Source organism: Gadus macrocephalus, chromosome 14 (genome assembly GCF_031168955.1).
Source record: "Gadus macrocephalus chromosome 14, ASM3116895v1".
NCBI lineage: Eukaryota > Metazoa > Chordata > Actinopteri > Gadiformes > Gadidae > Gadus > Gadus macrocephalus.
The window spans coordinates 4898685-4920016 of NC_082395.1; the positions used below are offsets into that span (position 1 = coordinate 4898685).

The window sequence follows — 21332 nt, forward strand, 5'->3', positions numbered from 1 at the left end:
GCCGGGATCAGCACGTCTCGGGTTGCTGTTGTTGTGATTGGTGGGGTCACTTGCTGCCCGTCCGTCAGGTGTGAGATAAGAGATATATTTAGCGGCGGTGGGTTTAGTGTGCAATCCCACTTAAAGAAGCTCCCCGAAAAAACTCTGAATAAAAAAACAAGCGGACGAGTGGAATGGAACCAGCCTCAATCGGAGAGAGAGTTATGGATGGAGACTTGGAGAGTTGTTGGTGTTCAGAAACGTTACTTTCCAGAGCGCTTTGGTACAGCGCTGCCAGCGATGGATGACCTTGTCACAGCTCGGATCCGGGTGACTAAGCGCTAAGGGAAAAAGGAAAGTGTGTAATGTTCAAGCCCTCTTGATTTTTCTTCTAGCACACTGAGGCTCCCAGCGTCTGCCTTTTGTGCGTTTCAACGGGGCCCTTATGTCAAGACACGGCGGGTATGTGATAATTCAATATGGAGGAGCCACTTACGGCTGTAAAGGGATGTAGCGGTCGCTCCGTATGAAATCAACCGGCTGGAATGGAGCTAAGCAGAGTGGCCGCATGTCGCTTCATTAGTTGCAGCGCTCGGTCCTGACGTGCAGGGGTTTGTGCGTGCATGTGGACGTGCGTGCATGTGAGGACAACGTGTGTGCGTGCGCGGACGTGCGTGCGTGTGAGGACGACGTGCGTGCATGTGAGGACAACGTGTGTGCGTGTGTGGACGTGCGTGCGTGTGAGTACGACGTGCGTGCATGTGAGGACAACGTGTGTGCGTGTGCGGACGTCCGTGCGTGTGAGGACGACGTGCGTGCATGTGAGGACGACGTGCGTGCATGTGAGGCAGGGCGTGCACGCACGGCCGTGGGTATGTGTGTGAGGACGTGCGTGCATGTGAGGATGTGTGGATGTGTGAGGATGTGCACGCGTGGACGTGTGTGCGTGCGAGGACACGCAGACACACGCACGGTAATATCAAAGACTAAATTCATAATCCTCATTCCGAGCGTCCCTTGATAACGGCCGAATCGCCGGGACTTGGCTGAATGCACAGTGTGAGATCCCCCCCATGGACGGAGTTATTAAAATACTTCTCCATTATCACGCTCTGCCCACCCGCCTGGCCGGCCAATCGCAACCCAGCACCCATGGCGGACACGCACCACGGAGCAGATATCAATGAAGGGTTCACAGCAGGCAGGAGCGTGGCCCTGGATGTCCAATGGCTTCGTCCCATGCGGAAAGTCTTATTGAAGGTTCACAAAGGCGGCATAGGGGATCAGGGGCTGCAAAAACCATTTTCTCCCATTGCTTAATGGTAATGATCCCAATTGAAGCGGTTGGTAGCTCTTTTAAGTGGGGGTAATGAGCATTGAGCCGTTTCCTCTTTTTTCATCCCAATCCCCATCCCCCGCACTCCCCACACGATGCTGGAGGTGTTTTCGTCGAGTGTTAGATCCGCAGAGATGTTGGACAGACCATTGACATTTACCAACATATGAAGAGGCTCTTAAAAGCTTTTCCCATCAGCCGTCATCGGTAATGACTGTTCTTGCCTGTTGGATGCCGTCAGCAGGTTTGCACTCGCACGTAGCTCCACATTGTGCCCGGTCGATATCAAGCTGTCCATCTAACAATATTTACCCTATCTTCTATCATCAGTTGTTGCGGCGCTCGTTTTTGACAGGTTTCCGATTAGACGATTTTACGCCAGTTTTTGGTTACAATACTTACCAAATAAATGCATTGAATACCACATATATTTAATGTGGATGCTAATGTTCTAATAATAACCTCAACTGTACAGTCAATATTTTGGGTGTTAACCCATCACTTGTCCTCGACATCCCAACCAGCAGCTGTTGTTATGTGTAATGTGTGCAGACATTGGAGTCAATTTCTGCTTCAAGTTTGCTTCTTGAACTTATCTAATATATGTATGTAAATATAAATATAGATAGGTTTAGGCTAGTTGACTACCCATAGAAGTGTGTGTGTGTGTGTGTGTGTGTGTGTGTGTGTGTGTGTGTGTGTGTGTGTGTGTGTGTGTGTGTGTGTGTGTGTGTGTGTGTGTGTGTGTGTGTGTGTGTGTGTGTGTGTGTGTGATTATGCCTGAACAAGCTCTGGTTAACGCCTTTAATTCTGTTCAATTTGGCACCAATTTCATTCTCGGTTGCAGAACGACTTTTATAAAGAACGCTTATGTGGAATCTTTACGATCATATTCAAACAGATGGATGTTTTAATTTGACGTATTTGGTTATAAATGAATTAACTGTAAACTGACAGAGATACAGGGAAATTGTATGCTACTTCTACTATAAGAAATTAAGTAGGACTATATGTAGACCGAACGAACAGAAACAGATTGAGCTTCCTAATAAGCATATATATTACTTGGTTCTTGCAAATAGTTTTTTCTTGGAAGGCCAAGTAAATAAAGAAAAATCTTTGAATCACTAATTACGTTTCTGTCTCAAGGTCAGTGGTTTGTGTAAATAAAGACACTTCATTTACCACGAGATACCTGGAGTGGATGTATGACGAAGATCGTTAAGTTTAGCTTCTGCATCACAAGCTATGAGAAATGCATAGCATTGTTTCACAAACACTGTCGGAAGCCTCAAACTTTCTCTCTCCGGAGCTTTTAGCTAACGGGTTAGTGGCTGTTAATGAACAGCACCTACCGTATTTAATGTTTGACAAAAGTTTAGACTGAATTGTAATTATTGTCCCGTGTTTTTTTACTTTTGCATGTTTTGATTCTAAAATGCAACACCCTAAGCAATGCACAACTCGCATTCAAAAACGTGACTACATTAATGACATTTCCTATTGGATAAGTTCTGCACAGGTCAGCAGTGTTGACATGAACCAGCGTCTAATGACGAAAACTTAGCGGTAATGTTGTCAACATGCACAGAAAATCTCAACGTTAATTTTGTGTTCACTTTCCAAAAGTAGCCGTTATTTTTCCCAGATGTGGAAAATCATATTAGTGCGATATTTGTGACGGCTAAACTTGTTCCATTTCTGTTTGCCGCAGAGAACCAGGCCAGTAAATCAAAGCATAACAGCTCAGCTCAAAACATGTCATCCAAGGTAGGCTTTGGGTCAGTGACCACCACATAAAGGCACCCGTCCATTTCTTTCTCTCTCTGAACCTGGTAATGATGCCTGGAATATGTCATTCGAAGGTTATGTCGTGTTATGGCTTTTCATGAAGCCCTCTCTCCCTCTCTCTCTCTCTCTCTCTCTCTCCCTCTCTCTCTCTCCCCCTGACATCTGGTTTGAAGCTGATGTTGCGCCAACGCATAGCATAGGCTTTCAGTCTCCTACTGTATGTCAGTAAGTGTGTGTTTCAGTCCTTTCTGACAGTTTTGCAAGGCATCATACTTGATGATTAATGACAACAGTGATTTCTTTCAATAAAAGTTATTTCAATAAAGTCCACAAAAACGTACGTACCCCCCCGTGCACACACACACACACACACACACACACACACACACACACACACACACACACACACACACACACACACACACACACACACACACACACACACACACACACACACACCAATGATGAACACACAGGCACAAGCAGGGACCACAGTGGCATCAAAAATCCCTCAAAAGCGCCTTCCATGTTTTTCTTTAACACCACTGGCAAACACGAGTACTTCAAGCTGGCTCGTAACAACCCCCCCTTCCATATAACGTGCACAGCTGTAGAATACATGTCTAATAGGCCCAGAGTTTTACTAGCGAACATGTTCTAAAGGGCTGCGTCTGCCACCTGCCCGTCAACCCCCGGGCAGGTATCAGCCCCCGCCTTTGAAGCGGGGAGGCGGGTGTCAGGGGTGGGCTGTGCTCGGGCTCCACCCTCTTACCCCCCCCCCCCCGCACACATCCCACTGAGGCCACGTTAACGCGTGTCCGCACGAGCTCACCGGGCATTACGCACGCATGACTGCAGCCGGCGTACGTCTCCACCCACCCTTCACCCCGCCGCGCCGCTACGTCGTCGCGCGGCCGGACGGGCCCACGCCTACTCCGCCCATGCACACAAACACACGCGTGGTTGTGCGCACGCACGTGAACAAATGCACACGCAAGCGCATGCACACGCAAACACCACACACACACACACACACGCACGCGGTTGTTTTCGCGCACGTAAATACATGCACAAATAAGCACACAAGGATATGCACACGCACACGCACACAGACACACAGACACACAGACACACAGACACTCACACACTCACACACAGACACACAGACACACACACACTCACAAACCCACACACAGACACACAGACACACACACACTCACAAACCCACACACACACACACACACACACACACACACACACACACACACACACACACACACACACACACACACACACACACACAACGTTAGCTGCTTGATCCTTGTGAGGACCGCCGCTTCGCGTCTAATGTCCCGTGAACGTGTTCTGGGGGTACATTGTATCCCAGCAGGGCCTGATGGATGTTGGGAATGCTCTCCGCCCGACCCACTGGCCCGCGGCGGAGCCTGATCAATTTAACAAGCAGTTAAATCAACCGCAGAGAGCTTAAAAAAACCATCAGCCCCCCGTCTGGTCGGGTCAATGGGAGGAGCCGTGTTGGAGGCACGTCGGGCCTCGCTGGACGCGCCGAGTGGTTCCCTCCGGCTCTCTGGACGTTTAAAGGTCACCTCCAGCGTTGTGAGGCGAATCCCTACTAAGTTGCGAATCCCTCCTGCTTTGATTCGATGCTCTGCCGACAGAAGCCTCTCACTGTCTCCCTCCCTCTCTCTCTCTCTCTCCCTCCCTCTCTCTCTCTCCCGAGCCGTTCCGCAGGATGAAGCGTTTTCCTCGCCTCGTCTTCATTCCGACGTCGGGCTAATATTGTCCGAATCAAGACGGCGCTAAGATAACTATGCGCCCCCCGTGGGATTCAATCAAAGCTATGAAACCATCGCGCTGCCGAGGACAATACTTACTCAGAGACGCCAGACTTTACACCGGAGACTAAACAGAGGTGGGGGGAAGCCTGTAAATGGACACCTCGGAATAAATGGGAAAATCAGGGGGATCTGAGGACCTGAACGGCAGTGCGGCCCACTCAGGGGACTGGTAAACGGTTCTGCTGTGTACCGGGATTCCGGCGAAGAGCCCTTCAACAGCCCTTGAAAATTGCGCGCGTGGATTAGAGATACACTCCGCGTCCCGTAATGTAATACAGCGTGGATACAGGGCTCCATGTTGGGTCCTATTGCATCAGGCGGGGGAGGAGAGGGGGGGTGTTTGCTGGCCTCAAAGTGCCATACATTATGGATGCGATGATGTGCCTGAGGGGGCATATTAGCGGGATTAAGATCAACAAACCTCTCAGGTGCAGGAGATTGAGCAGGATTAATAGAAGGCGGCAGAATTCTCCATCTTCTGTGTGAGACAAGTCGAGCCTAGCCGGACGACCCCTGCTCACCCAAGCATATTGGACTTGCAGATAGGCATGTGTGTGTGTGTGTGTGTGTGTGTGTGTGTGTGTGTGTGTGTGTGTGTGTGTGTGTGTGTGTGACTGTGTGTGTGTGTGTGTGTGTGTGTGTGTGTGTGTGTGTGTGTGTGTGTGTGTGTGTGTGTGTGTGAACTCTCTCCCACTCTCCATCGGACTTTCACATTGCGAGACACTTTTGGCAAGCCTCTCCATAAGAAGCGGGGCACATTGCAACGAGGTAAATTAAAAAGCAGTTGCCATGTTTCCATGAGGAGAGTTATCAGCGCGCAGCTCCCTGCCATGATGTCAGTAGTCATTTATCAGGAAGCACGGGCAATTTGTTTGTTATTTAGACGCAGCCGCTGTTGAAGAACGGAGACGGATCGTTTGCCTGCCTTATTTTCCTTTTCCAAGGGGTTGATGAATAAATAAATCCTCGCCCGCTATTTGCATTTTTTCACTTTATGAGTTTCCAACCGATGTCGGCTGGAGAAATCAAAGCACCTGACGCTGCACACCTGGCTCCCCCATCGTCGCGACGCCGACAGCACTGCAGACACTGTTCACCTGGATGGCTTAAACACGTTGCTCACACTTTTAACTTGGTTAACCGTAGCAATGTCCATAGCTATAGGTCGACGAGGTGGCTGCCTCCTCCTCCTCCTCCTCCTCCACCTGGAGCCAGTTTATTGCCAAGGTTGAGTCTAATGATACACAGCAGAAGGTGAACCGTGCAGCCATGCAGGAGATCTCGCCGAGTGTGGGTGTGTGCGGCGGTGGTTGGTTTAACCTGTTGCACATTGATTGCTCAATGTGCAACAGGTGGGCAGCTTCGCCCACCCCCAACGTCCAATCAGTCTGACACGGGCCGGGTGAGGTTGCTTAAACCAGCCATCATCCACACGCACACGTACGCACACACGCACTCCACAATAACAGATTTGATTGGTTTTGTACCACCCGTCCCTAGCACACCAGGTTAGCATTAACACTGTCATGCATATAAAGCCCTGGAGTCACTGAGATTATGGGCCTCTCCAATAAAACGGACTCGACTTGATATAATCGACTGGATCTGGTGATGGTGAATCTCTTGGCCTTGCCCAGTGGTGAACTTGTCTAACCAGAGCCAGGTTGACCGCTGTCTTCGCCAAGCCAATCTGAACCAGAACGTTCTGTTCTTGACGGAGGACAACTTGCATTGTCTGTAAGAAGTCCACAGAGTACCGCCTTCACGCGCGTTTGTAATACCTACCAAACTGTATAATACAATTGATTGAATTGATTTAAAATAAGTTTATAACGCAAAAGTGGGGGGTGGGGGCACACTTGTGGATGTCTATGGATGTCAACTAATTGCCAAAAAACCTGCAATTAGTCAGAGGTTGTAATCAGTGCTGGAGTTGCGATTAGGGCTGGGATTGGGGTGGGGTAGGACAGCGTGTTCAACACGGGCATAGCGAGCCACTGATTGTGCATTACCATTACCAGTCCTGAAGAAGGGATTCTGATTGAAGTCAGACCAAGGAGCCTGCCTCCACTGTCCAATGCGCATGCGGGGGGCATGCCAGGGACACCAGACACCGTCTTCCCTGGAAATTGTGATCCGGACCGTGGCTAACAACTAGCAGCATTCTCCGCATTTCTACCAAAGCCAAGCGGTCCGTTGAAAACGAAAACAAGTACAAATAAACGGTTCTGCTAAGAATCTGCTGAGCTCAAGCGAAAGTATCCCATTACTTTCTCCACTGCATCCATATTGTCGTCCCATCCCTCCATCCATCTTCTGGTTTCTTTCCCCCCCTTCTACCCTCTGGCATGTTCTGTTCTTCATCTCTCCCCTTACCTCCAGGTCCTGAACTAGAAGTGTGTGTGTGTGTGTGTGTGTGTGTGTGTGTGTGTGTGTGTGTGTGTGTGTGTGTGTGTGTGTGTGTGTGTGTGTGTGTGTGTGTGTGTGTGTGTGTGTGTGTGTGTGTCCCCAAAGGCATGAAGTTTTGTTTGGTAGTTGAGGGTGTGTCAGTCTGTCTGGAAGTGTGTCTGGTAATGGTGGTTGGGGAGTGTGTGTTGGAAAGTGTGAGTGGTATTGGTGGTTGGAGAGTGCAGAGCATGTGTTGTGTGTGTGTGTGTGTGTGCGTGTGCGTGCGCATGTGCGTGCGCATGTGCGTGTGCGTGTGTGGTGTAGGGGTGGCTGGGGGAGTAAGTTGGTGGAGGGGAGGGGGGGGGGTTGTTGTTTGTGACCAGGTCCTCTGGCTTCAGCTTGTGCAGTCTGGGGCTGCTGTCTCTGCCTGACCCGTCCTGACACCAGCTCTCCCCGCAGACACGAGCCAATGGGAGTTAATTGAGACGCGGGCGGCCCTGCGCCGGGAAGTAAGCACATCTGTCAACAGATGAAGAGCTATCAGACCCAGCTGTAGATGTCTGTTTTAGGATTGATTAATGTGCGTTCTCAGTTTGGTCTTCTTCTCTGTCTGTTCTCTTTTGAACCAGCGTTGCAGGATTAATTAGCGGGCCTTCTGGGTGGTGTGTTTGATACTCCATATTCTCTTTTGAGTTAGAGGGATTGGACAGTGTTCTCTTCTATTTAAACATTTATAACAAACTTTTGCCCAGAGCAACTGACAGTGACTTAAGATGGATGTCATTAAGGACTTGGCATCCATGAGCATCTTTTCTACGGATATTGCATGCGGTTTTCATATTGAATGTTTGGGATGGGGACGGAGACAGGATTAGTTCTCAGTATTGGTTCTGCAATCTGGGTATGTTTCAGACGATTGCGAGCCAAAACGAGGATCAGGTTGACTTGGCTCATTGACACGTCGACATCTCTCAACAAAGTTGTTCACGGCCGCCAAACTGAAGGTCACCGTTGTCAAGAATGTGCTTGCGCGGACAGAAGCGAGAGTTTAATAATAAACTCTAGTGGCTTGCTGTCAGCTCCCTTCGTGACAGACACGCAGACCACAGATTTTTGTCTAGAAACGCTCTCGGCATCTCTTGACGTGCGTCAGCATTTTGAGAAGAAAAACACAGACGCAAAAACATGCGGATCAGGCAGAACCCCCAGCTGCCAGGTCAGGTTAAATGGGAGAGTGCGCCTGGCCAGCGACGGTGCAGCATGCTGTCCAAGAAGGCGCAAGAAAAAGGGTATGAGTCCAATTTCGGGCATAGAATGTGTACCATTTGGTGCAGGAAAGATATGGGAGTTTAACTTTTGGGTTGTGTGTGCTGTGTGTTGTGCGTTCTCGCCCGGCGGTCTGTTTGTCTGTGTGTTTGCATTGTGCATTTGGGTATGAGTGTAATTTGATTGCACAGCATCCCAGTAGCTTTCTATATTTAGCGGGCCCACCTCAGCACGGGTGTGTCTTCTGCAGATTCTTTAGTGTGTGTGTGTGTGTGTGTGTGTGTGTGTGTGTGTGTGTGTGTGTGTGTGTGTGTGTGTGTGTGTGTGTGTGTGTGTGTGTGTGTGTGTGTGTGTGTGTGTGTGTGTGTGTGCGTGTCTCAGTCTAACTTTGTCTCTCTCTCGCTCTGTAATTACATTTTTTACCTCCCTGGAGAGATGATACAACAACTGAGTAAAGCTTAATCGTAGATTACAGTTTTATAATGCATGTAGTGCAGATATTATAATGAATAGGTTGGTATTACGTGGATGACGTTCTTACCTCTCCTCAAAGTACACACTCAAAGGCACACGTGCACGAGTTCCCTAAGAGGAAGTGTGTGTGTGTGTGTGTGTGTGTGTGTGTGTGTGTGTGTGTGTGTGTGTGTGTGTGTGTGTGTGTGTGTGTGTGTGTGTGTGTGTGTGTGTGTGTGTGTGTGTGTGTGTGTGTGTGTGTGTGTGTGTGTGTGTGTGTTTCGTGCATGCCGCTGCACATCTGTAATGGCTGAACCATCAGAAGTTATGTTTTCACTGACATGTTTGCAGACATGACTTCCAGCGACAGAGCATGTTCCACCTCAACATGCCCGCGAGCGTTCATGTTTCGGTAATGCGCTTCCACTCTGTCCTCTCTCAGATCCTTAGGTGCAGCATAGGGTTTCTTCTGCTCATTGACTAGTATTTGAAAAACACTGGAGAAAGTCTCTGATTTTAAGACTGCTGATTTAAAGCGACCTGTCAAACACACTTTGGAGCAGGACTGAAGATCACAGCTATGTGTTAACGTGAGGCACTATCTTTTTCATGTTCTTCTAAGTGCAAACAAATCATTAGATGACGCCTCAAATCTGCCTTTTTAAAGACTCAGATCCATATCTGTCTCCTGTTATTTTTAAAGGAGATGAACCCTGTGATATACGATGCCATTTCCATCACTCCCTTTTGCAATTAGCACAGTTAAAGGCACAACAAATCCTTGCCATCTTGACGCTTATCTATCTGTTTGTCTATGCTTTTGGTCCCCTGGTTGCTGTGACCTGGATGCCAAGAATCGTATAAAGTCTATTAAACAAATGAGAAGATCATGGCTATTTTATGTTTTATTCAGGCTTCCCTCCAAAGCCACACCCCAAAATCACTTCACTAGTTAGCTAGCTTTAGATGCAGGTCTGACCAGGTTTGTGGAGGACACTGGATGGAGTGCACGGGCAGAGTGCACACAAGTAGCACAACCTAGCCCCCGATACCCTAACCACTAGACCATCTCGCCCCTCCATGTCGCCCCTCCATGTCGCCCCTCCATGTAGGAATACACAGAGGGAATACCCTCCGTGTATTCCTGCAGATTCAGACATTTGGTTCCAGGACGTTGCCTCGGTCGCGTGATGTTTGCACGTCCCTCGCCGTGTCCATTCCTCAGCGGTCCGGGTAGGAAGGCTGGAGAAGGTCCGGTCAATAGGACACGCGTGATGATACGGAACACGGCGGAACACTTATTCCCCAGGGGTTGATGTACCGTGCCTGAACACGGTGAAAAGGCACGGGAACGGGATACTCTTGTCTTGTCGTTCTGTCTGGCTCCAGCTCGTCTCTTCCCCCCCCCCCCCCCGCTGTCCCGCCGGCCATTGTTTTTGTCCTGGTAGCGGCCGTCTTTTGACATAATGGTTGAAATGAAGAGTCTGTGTGGTGTCCCAGTATGCTGTCCCCAGCGATGCTCGGGAGAATGGGACGGACGGGGTAGAGAAGCAGACCGTCTGGCGCACAAGGCAGCCTTTCAGAGCAGGACAAAGACGAGGACGTGGATAATTTGTCATCGTTGGGAACACTAACATGTCATACTTAGAGTGTGGGTCTGTGTGTGTGTGTGTGTGTGTGTGTGTGTGTGTGTGTGTGTGTGTGTGTGTGTATGTGCGTGGGTTGGTGTGTGTGTGCATGTGTCACACATTGGTTCCCAAGCTTGCATGCAATTTTAATTTAGTTTCTTTAACGTTTGTTGGAAATGATGTTATATTTATATTATAAATTATTCTTTTATACTTTCCATGGAGACTATAATTGTATTTATTAACTAACTTTTAAAGATGGTTTCTATGTGTGTGTGTGTGTGTGTGTGTGTGTGTGTGTGTGTGTTTGTGTATGTCTGACTAGCTGCACATCTGCAGCCTGTGTGTGTGTGTCTTTGTGTGAACTACACCCAGTACTTTTGTCTCAGTAGTGTCGATAGTTTCCCCCCAGTGGTATATTATTACGTGCTATTCAAAGACTGAATTGGCTGATTCTGCTGGGGACACATAGCAAGTTGTTATTATGGTGTAACTTCTAAGGCTTGCACTGTAAGTGTGGTGTGTGACTTTATGAGTGTGTGTGTGTGTGTGTGTGTGTGTGTGTGTGTGTGTGTGTGTGTGTGTGTGTGTGTGTGTGTGTGTGTGTGTGTGTGTGTGTGTGTGTGTGTGTGTGTGTGTGTGTGTGTGTGTGTGTGTGTGTGTGTGTGTGTGTGTAATTGTGAGGTGAGACAGCTGGCGTGCTTCTGGAGGGATATGGCAGCACATTACTTCAGAATTTCCTGCTGAATTTCCTCACTTTAGGTCAATGCCTCTATGCATGTGTGAGTGTGTGTGTGAGTGTGTCAGTGTGTGTGATTTGGTATGTGTGTGTGTGGGATTGAGGGGGGGAGGGTTGGTGGGTTCATGCATGTGCCTCTTCAGATCAGAGCCAATTTTCTTCCTTCCCAACTTTAACGATTCCTCCGAGCCCCCATAAACTGTCCAATAACGGCAGGTTCTTGGCTCCTTGCTCGCACAACCATAAGCTACCGTATGTTTTCAACTCTGCATGCTGCCACACACACATTCCCCGATAACGTCACGCACACAACACACACACACACACACACACACACACACACACACACACACACACACACACACACACACACACACACACACACACACACACACACACACACACACACACACACACACACACAAACACACACAAAAATACATTTCCCCACAGACTTTTATAATTTTATTTGTTTCCAAATAATTCCCTCCAGAAATATAGTCAAGGAGTAATTCAGGGAGGTGATTGGATACATTCCCAAGCACAGTGATGCATTCGCTCTCTCTGTGACAGTGGCTGAGCTAGTTGCTAGTGTGTCTCGCTATCTTTAGACCCAGACCCAATCCAAACACTGAGGTCATGCTTACAGACACATCTCACATCTGAAAGCGGAGATCAAACTATCTATCAAACTTTTCTTTTAATATCTGGTATGTACATTGTTAAGTTGTTTCTTTGCTCGTTCAATTTCCGTCAACTGTATGGGATTCAAGTCTATTCTATTGTAGTTTATTTTATTCTGTTCCATCCTTGGCTGTCATTCAACAGTATTTCAAAACGCTGAGAGATCCATGTGTTTCCTGTACAGTCCTTCTCCCTGCGCTGGAGTAGCAGGTCGATTGGCAGGCTGTTTGTTTAGCTCACAGATGTATTTAGTTTATGTCACGTTGTGGAGTTTGTCTTAAACCAACTCCTTGAAAAGGGAACAAAGAGAAAATGCAAATTGCAACTTGTTTCCAACAACTGGTATTATGCAAATTAAAGCACCTATACTTAGACGAGGGAAGCGGCGTAACAATGCTATCTGATAATGGTTTCTCAGCAACACGCTTTAACCACAACAATTGATTCGTGCTAAATTGGAGGGGACAAGGGATTGGCATTTTGTTAGTTTTACCGATACTCATTGTGGTACTGCATGCCAATAGTACTTCGTGAGATTCTTCATCACCAGATTTAGTTGTCGTATCGTTTACTGCCAAATGCATAAGTCATACCATTCTCTTGCCAGACTCGAATGATGAGAAAAAAATAAAAGAAATCCAATAGTTCATGATACAACAGCTGAGCACATTGCAACGTGTCCAAACCCCATTTATATATAGAAATACATTTCATAGACTCTTCATATCATATATTATATATTTCTGTCTCTGGGGTTGCCTGGCGTTGCTTAATTCGACATGTGAATAAAAAACGGATCGGATGGTTACCTACCATCGTACAGACTGGCTGTCTCAGAACTGACTGACCGTCTGGAATGACGGACTGCTTCACTGACCTGAACTGGCTGGGCTGAGCGGATCCACCGTGGTGCCTTTCAACCACGCTTTATCAGAGGAGAGTAAAAACAACACCATTTGAACATTTTGACTTTTTGAAGGGGAAGACGAGGAAACAAGCTTGTATCATTAATAATGCATGGCCGTATCACATCAGTTGATCCTGTCTGCGGCTGCCTGCCCCAGCTTACTTCTGTTTGAGTGTGTGTGTGTGTGTGTGTGTGTGTGTGTGTGTGTGTGTGTGTGTGTGTGTGTGTGTGTGTGTGTGTGTGTGTGTGTGTGTGTGTGTGAGAGAGTGTCCGTGTCTGTCTGTGTGCACGCGTGTGTGTGGGTGCGTGTGCTTGTGTGTTTGTATTTTAGTTTTTCTCTGCATGTGTGTGAGAGGAACAGGTTTGCACACACATCGCTTTGATCATCACAATAAACTTCATCTCACTATCAGTGATCACAAGTGAGTGTGTATTATAACTGTGTGTGTGTGTGTGTGTGTGGTGCGATGCGATGCGTGATCGTGTCTGCGGGCTTTTTATTCATCTGAGCACCAAGGGTTTTCTTGGAGTTTTACAACGATCGGATGATCAAATGGTAATTATTTCTGAAGGTCAGTGAATACCTCCAAGACAGCAAGGCAGTAAGAGAGCTATTCATACACTTCATAAATGATCCTGGGTCCTGAGTTGGATTCCCAAAGTCCACAGCCTATTTGTAGGCATCCTTGAACAAGATGCCACTGCTTCGCAGCTCCCTGCCCCTTAATGACATGTATCTGAATAGATTCGTTATCTTGGAAGGGAAGTCTCTGCTCAATGAGCAGATAGTAATAAATAATATTTAAAGAAAAATACTGCTCTGACTGTTTGATTCAATCATCCTGGCTTCACTAAAGCAGCCATTCACAATCAGTCTTGGCCAACGTCAATAACCCCAGTAGCACATTGATTACATAAAACACAAAAGTGCTTTTTCTATTTCTACATCTGTGGCACATTCACACAGGTGCGTGCTTTCGTTATATACGCTCTTAAGCAGAATTGGCACAACAAAGTAATTTTGAGGAATTCTATTGGTAACAGATGTTTTAGTGAAGGCAGAAGAGACGGTTACGAAGGTTTAATCACCCAGGCCGGCATTGTCCTTTAAGAAAACCGCTTCAGAAAAATGCCTTTGTTTTACTGAGTAATCTTGCTTTTTCTGTCTTGTCAAAATAATGTAATAATGTCCCTTGTTTCTTTCAGAGCGTAAGGGGAGCAGCTGCTGTTGGCGGTGGTGATAAGAAGAGGACACATTTGTTTTAGATGTATCGAGATATACCTTTTTTACTTCAAGGTACTTCTCGAAAGATATATCTTACAACACCCAAGGGTGATGTGTCCAAACGTACAATACATTACCTCCATAGAGCTTAAAACTGTTTGAATGAACAAATGTACATTCGATTCTATGGGCTTTGAGCCTATAACTTTGGAGTGTTCATTCTGTCATTAATTCTGTCTCTCATGTTTTATACGTTTTAAATTTCATCACCGGTCCGAGCCTCTCTTCGAGAGCGAGTTTCCCGTCCATCATTTTATGATGCGGCACAGATTTATAATCATAGCTATGGAACACGTACTGATATTCAGACAAAATGGATTCACTGAGTTAAGCATTTGGAACATTAGTAAACCAAATGAACGGTATGTTATCGAAATAAACTCTGCACTTTTGTTTCCTCGCATCAGACTGCTGCCCTGTGTCTTTATTTAGCTCTGGAAGTTTGCACTTTAGTGGGGAGGTGCACACCGATCTCTGAAAAGATGCCGTCACTTTCTGCTAGAATCTCTACCTCTGCTCTCTCTCGGAGCCTGGCGAACGCCGGCAATGCAGGGATTCCTACGGGAATCAAACTGGCTGACTTTGCAAACGAATTTGTAAATGATGAATATCCATTGAGTTTGGGGCGTTAAGTTGTAAATTACCCAAAGAGCGCGTGTTTCGCCCACGTCTGACTTAACCTTAACAGACTCCAGTGCAATTTGAATATCGCCACCGCACTGGCAATCCTGCAGACACGGGAGAGCTGTACTTTTATAGATAATATAGGTTGTTCCAGAAGATTCTTTCCAGATGGATACATTTCTTCTTTTTTTTTTTAAATCTACATTTCTTTATTATGGGTTTGTCGCAGGTGCTGTGTGAGTCCTTGGCCTGGCAATGTACCAAAATGGCGGTTTTGATGGAAAAACATATCCTTCTTTTATTCCACTCTTCGATAGAGATGTTCTTACACGATACTTAGCATTGCCACCTCGCTGGCACGGAAATGGTATCTATTTTGATTTATTTATTTTGGCTGCTGCAGCATGGGGATTAATTTCCTGGGAGACAAGATAATCACACAAGCCAAATTGACGCAATTCGGGAGATTACCTGCGAGGCATGTTTGCTAGGGATTATTATACAGCTGTGACCTAGACACACACATCTCCTATGCACATACAGCCTCACCAGTGAAGTTTAATTAACAGTAGAGAGAGTCGGTGCATGAGGCAGAGAGTTGACGACTTTGTGAGATCAAAATTACATATAAATAACCTTCTGCCAAATCAGTCGCTTGTTGACATGTAACCGGCTAATTACGCGCAAAAGATATTTATGAACCTCCGCCCCACAATATTGAATGACACTAATGCCACACTTTAAACGCACAGGCTTTATTCCTTTGTGGCACTTTAATGTTCAAATGTCATACGGTTGCAGTGGTGGTACATGAACAGTAACAGTGTGTGATGGGTGGTTGGACAGTGTGCTTGATAACACTCCTTTGCTCCACTGAATGAAGAGTGGTATCAACATACTGCACACCCTGTAATACAGGATCACGTGGGCGCTGCCTTTGCGTTGCAGTCTTGAGGCGCTACCTGTGCTTACAACTCCCATTTTCTTGCGTCAAACACACAGACACACACACACATGTGCGCACGCACACACACCTCCACACACGCACTCACACACACACTTACACACGCATGGATGCACGCACGCACGCACTCACGCACACACCTACACACGCATGGATGCACGCAGTACGCACGCTCACACACGTATACCCACAAATGCTCGTATAATTTTATTCACACTTTTGTGTATTTCCACTCCACTACCAGTGAGTTGTTGCTATTAATTATCCCCGTGTCTTACTTGTGTGGCTCTCTTTGATCTCACGGAGATGAAGTGGAGAAAGAAAAAAAAAATGGACGCTGCAGAAACCCACAGCCTCTTTGAAGTTCTTTCTTTTTTTACCGAAAACGCTTTTGATTTATTCTTATTTTCTCGACCGTTTTTGTATTCCTCGTCCCAATCGCGGCTCTGCCAAAGTGACACTCGCCCGTCTGCCGGCGAGACAAGTGCGATCCATCACGAAGCGGTGGGCGCGCACGTGCGTCTGCGAGGGGGGGGAAAATCTTTTTCGGACCATCTGGTTGGGTGGCCGTACTGGTGCGTGTGCTGTGCATCGAGGGAGAACTAACAAGCTCTCTTTGTCTCCCCGCTCTGTTCTCTCTGTGTGATCTCCGTAGGTGACTGCCGCACCCAACCCTTCCCTCCCACTGAGAGGTCGCTGCCCGTAGCGCCTGACACCCCGCCGAAGCTCCCAGACACAACTGAGCCACCTGCGACCACGGGCCCTCATTGGTCGACTGGCTTCAAGGTCTTTCAGGCCCGGGGCGTTTGCGCGTGTGCCTGTGTGTGCGTGTGCGTGCGCGTGTGTGTGTGCGTGCGTGCGTGTGTGTGTGTGTGTGTGTGTGTGTGTGTGTGTGTGTGTGTGTGTGTGTTTGTGAAGTCCATCAGGCGGTCACCTGGTGCGAGGCAGTGTGAGGCGAGATGAAGACTGTCAATGTGGTGTCCATGGTGCGGCTGCTGCTGATAATAGCCCTGGTCCCGGGCTCCCACACAGGTTAGTCACTCCCTGGTATACAATCACATCATTATGCATATACATCTGTGGGGGGGATTGCTACTTCCACTCCGAAAATGTGTTCTCGGGAGCACTATGATGAGTTTGAATCGCTCTACTTTCTCATCAATAGTCTCTCCCACCCACACTCTTCTTTAAGACGAGGCTAAACTCTGAATAAGTGAAACAGACTCCTTCTGTCGAAATGGCCCAGGCTTTTTATGTTTGTAGGCTGATAGATTGTTCCTTCTTCTTTCCAATGCGTAGAAAGGATGCATCCTTTTTCTTCTGCATATGTTGGAGCCAAATGCCCACGGTGCGATGTGACTACACACTGTCATGCACACACGCGCACACGCACACACACATGCACACATACAGTACGTACACATTCACTCTCTCTCGCTCTCTCCCGCATCAGGTGTTAGACTCAACACATTATACACACAATCTGGATATAATCTGGGAAAATGTATTTAGTTTATTGCCCAGAATGCATTTCTTATTGAATGTTTGCACTTCGTTGTGCAAATCGTAAAACAAGACTCTCTCTATCCCACATATAACTCAAGAGGAAAGGTCAACTGTAGGAAAATCAGTAGGAGAGACAGAAAACAATCACAAACCGATCGATCACTCGTGTGGCATGAAACAATGACCACACTCAAAACACAAGACAAGCAGACACAGTGCTATGGATGTGTTTTTTCTTCCATCTCCAATGTTTCATAATCGAACCATACAGTAGCGTTGTCAACCTGTGTGTGTGTGCGTGTGTGTTTGTCTTTGGCCCGTGGGTCATTGTGCCCCTCCCATGCTTCCTCTCCTTTTCTTTTCGTCTCTCTCTCTCTCTCTCTCTCTCTCTCTCTCTCTCTCTCTCTCTCTCTCTCTCTCTCTCTCTCTCTCTCTCTCTCTCTCTCTCTCTCTCTCTCTCTCTCTCTCTCTCTCTCTCTCTCTCTCTCTCTCTCTCCTCTCTCTCTCGCCTTCTCTCTCTCTCTCGCCTTCTCTTCATCTCTCCCTCCCCACCTCCTCCCCCACCCATAGTGGTCACAGAGCAGGGGTAGCTGTCCAGATGTGTATAATGGAGATCTGTGTAATCACAGAGCCCATGGTCAGGTCCATACCAGATTGGCTTTTTATAGGCCCCTCAGTCAAAGGGTGGGGGACAAAACTGTTCTCTCACCGGCCAATGCTGGAACAAACTAGACCCTCTGTTTCTATGTCATAACGTTGATATAGATTTGTACCTTTTTGGAGTACCATCGTCTGTATGAGTTCACCATAAAATCAAACACACTTTCATGACTCCTCCCTTTAGGAGTTGTGCTGTGGCCCTTTTCCTTTTAAAGACATTTCATGTTGCTCCTGAGTAAGTACACTCAAGATGGCCGCCGGGCGGCTTTAGCTTTTCTCTGTAATGCCCTGTGTGGACTGCATCCAGACCTTCCTCCCGTCCCCCCCCGTCCCGTCCCCCCCCGTCCTATAACAAATGCCGATGTCAGTGGCTCAGCTCTGGGCACAGATACAGAAGACATACACAGATGCAGTCCAAACACCAGAAGTCCCAGTCATTCGTTCTCTTCAGTGTGGTAATTGAAAACAAAAGTCAAAAAGGAAAAAATAAGATGGAGCAGAAAATAAGCTTTGAAGTCTTGGTTTTTATTCTTATTTGTATGTTGTTTCCAAGATCTGTGCTTTGGCACAATGTGTTCCCTTCCCGCGGTGTCTTGACAGATATTTTAGTCCTGATGCGTAGATCAAAAGTTCCCCTTTCTGTCGTTCACCCTTCCATCACGGCCTTAAGGAGCCCGGACGGTTTAGTGAGAAGAAGAAATACCAAAATTTGAATAATTAGGAAGGGATTTTAACACAGTTGCTTCGCTTTTTATTGTTAAAAAATTTTACCTGTAAAAAATTGGTACCTGTGAGTTTTTTCGTGTGAACAATAATTTATTGTCATGCTTGGTCCGTTAGATTCCCTTTCTTTTGGAAGTTTTGATGTGTGATGATGATAAACTACGAATCCCACAACCCACCTTGTAGGAACCATTTCTCCCTGATTCCATATCTTATTTAAATAAGATAAAAATCTTGGAAATGACATATAATTATACATAGCTGCGTGCCATTTGATGAGTCGTCTCCATCGACCTGATTAATTGATAATTGGATTCTCTTAAACTTTATGCATTCTTTTAAACGCTCTCTCTCTTTCTCTTACTCTTTCTCACTCTCTTTCTGTCTCTCTCTCTCTCTCTCTCTCTCTCTCTCTCTCTCTCTCTCTCTCTCTCTCTCTCTCTCTCTCTCTCTCTCTCTCTCTCTCTCTCTCTCTCTCTCTCTCTCTCTCTCTCTCTCTCTCTCTCTCTCTCTCTCTCTCTCTCTATCGACCGCTCTCTCTATTTCCCTCTCTCTCTCTCCCCTTGTCACTCTATCCCTCTTAGGAAGGTTTTATGGGGCTTATTGTGCACAGCTGACGGGTGAAATCTGTGTGTCAGAGTTACCAGTAAGAGGGCTGTCAAGGCTGGACATCGCGGGTTGTCACACACAGTGTGTGTGTGTGTGTGTGTGGGTGTTACGCCATTATATATTCAGGGTTGTTGTTAATATGTGAGGATTGACAGCAAGGATACAAACACTCGCTGTGTGCCATACGCACACACACACACACACACGCGCGCGCACACACACACACACACACACACACACACACACACACACACACACACACACACACACACACACACACACACACACACACACACACACACACACACACACACACACATTTACACACACATTTACACACACTTACACTGTCTCAGGCCCAGGTCCCCATCCATCTGCGTTAGTCCTTTGGGAAATCTGCTTGACAATTTGGGTCCCCTGGCCAGTGAATGTCATTGATGGATCCATTAAGGCTTTGGAGGAGCACTCCCAACCCGGAGAAACTGTTGGTTGGTACTCAGGTGTGACAATTATACACAGACATACCCATACAAACAGGCACCTATGGAAAGACAGGCATCCTCACACACGTGTGTGCAAGCATGCACACACGCACATACATTCACACGAGAATCTCCACCTCCACCTCCACCTCCACTATGCACACATCACATTCACCTCCACATTCACACGTGCACACAAACGTAAACACACACAGGCACACACACATTCACACATGCATCTACACCTACACGTACACATGCATGCATACACACACAAACGCACAACTATGCACATACCTACACACACATTCACACACATATCGCTCAAATAAACGCATGCAGACACAAACGCACGCACAAATAGGCACAAACGCATACACAGATACACCTACACATGTACGCATGCACACACACGCACACCTATGCACATGCCTACACACACATTTACACTCTCTCTCAATCAAAAATACACATCCTGAAATAGACCCACACATATACACACACTCGCGCGGTACGCTGACAATAATGGACACTAACTAAATGGGCTTTTCAATCAGTATTATCTGTGAGTGGGTCGGTGGATATCCTGAAGGGCCTACTCCTATTGCGTGCCTACTTCTGGATATTGGTCAACTGTGAAAGGCAGAAAGTGACGCCTGGGGGAAGATAAATTGCTACTGCAGTAGAAGTGCTATTGTTGTGAGGGTATGTCCCACTTAAATGGGTCAAGTTTCTGTGGTAGCCTTCTTAAAAATACTTTTCATGTTATATCCATTACAGAGAGGTGCATTTGTGTATCTATATTGCTTGCTGTGTCATTCGGCAGCATGTTGGAGTTATATATGTTGCTTAAGGAAGGCCGCACGTAGACATTGCTGAAAAATGGGGTTTGAAACCGGAACCTTTCGGCTGAGTGTCAAACATCCCATCTTTCCCCAAATGCTTTCCCCTTGCTGCTGGTCGTCAGGCCGTGTGAGTCTTGTTAGTGGGGCTCTGCTAGGGCTGATGGTGCAGTCTCTTGGTGTCACCTGTGGCAACAGCAGTTCCACTGCAGTGACACACACACACACACACACACACACACACACACACACACACACACACACACACACACACACACACACACACACACACACACACACACACACACACACACACACACACACACACACACACACACACTCATACACCCCCGCTTCCCAGAACGACATGTCAACAGAAGTGAACCTCAGCTGGCAATTTCAGATTTTAGATTTACTAGTGTGTGTGTGTGTGTGTTTGTGTGGGGGATGGAGTGAATATATTGTCTTGTCAAGTTTATTTATTCAACCCTTTTATTTATATAACCATTCATCAAAATGACTTGTCTACAGGGGCTTCACATGGCCTCATATACCATCCATCCCTACAAACCGCAAATAAGAAGTGTGTGTGTGTGTGTGTGTGTGT

General features: G+C 47.0%; 1 protein-coding gene across 1 annotated transcript in view; it reads left to right on the forward strand.

Moving 5' to 3' along the window:
* Positions 1-21332, forward strand: part of cemip (cell migration inducing hyaluronidase 1) — a 96777-nt gene that overhangs the window by 14138 nt on the left and 61307 nt on the right. The window contains exon 2 of the mRNA XM_060072167.1: positions 16559-16935. Coding sequence (XP_059928150.1) covers positions 16863-16935 — 73 coding nt within the window. The 5' untranslated portion in view covers positions 16559-16862. The remainder of the gene's footprint in view (positions 1-16558; positions 16936-21332) is intronic.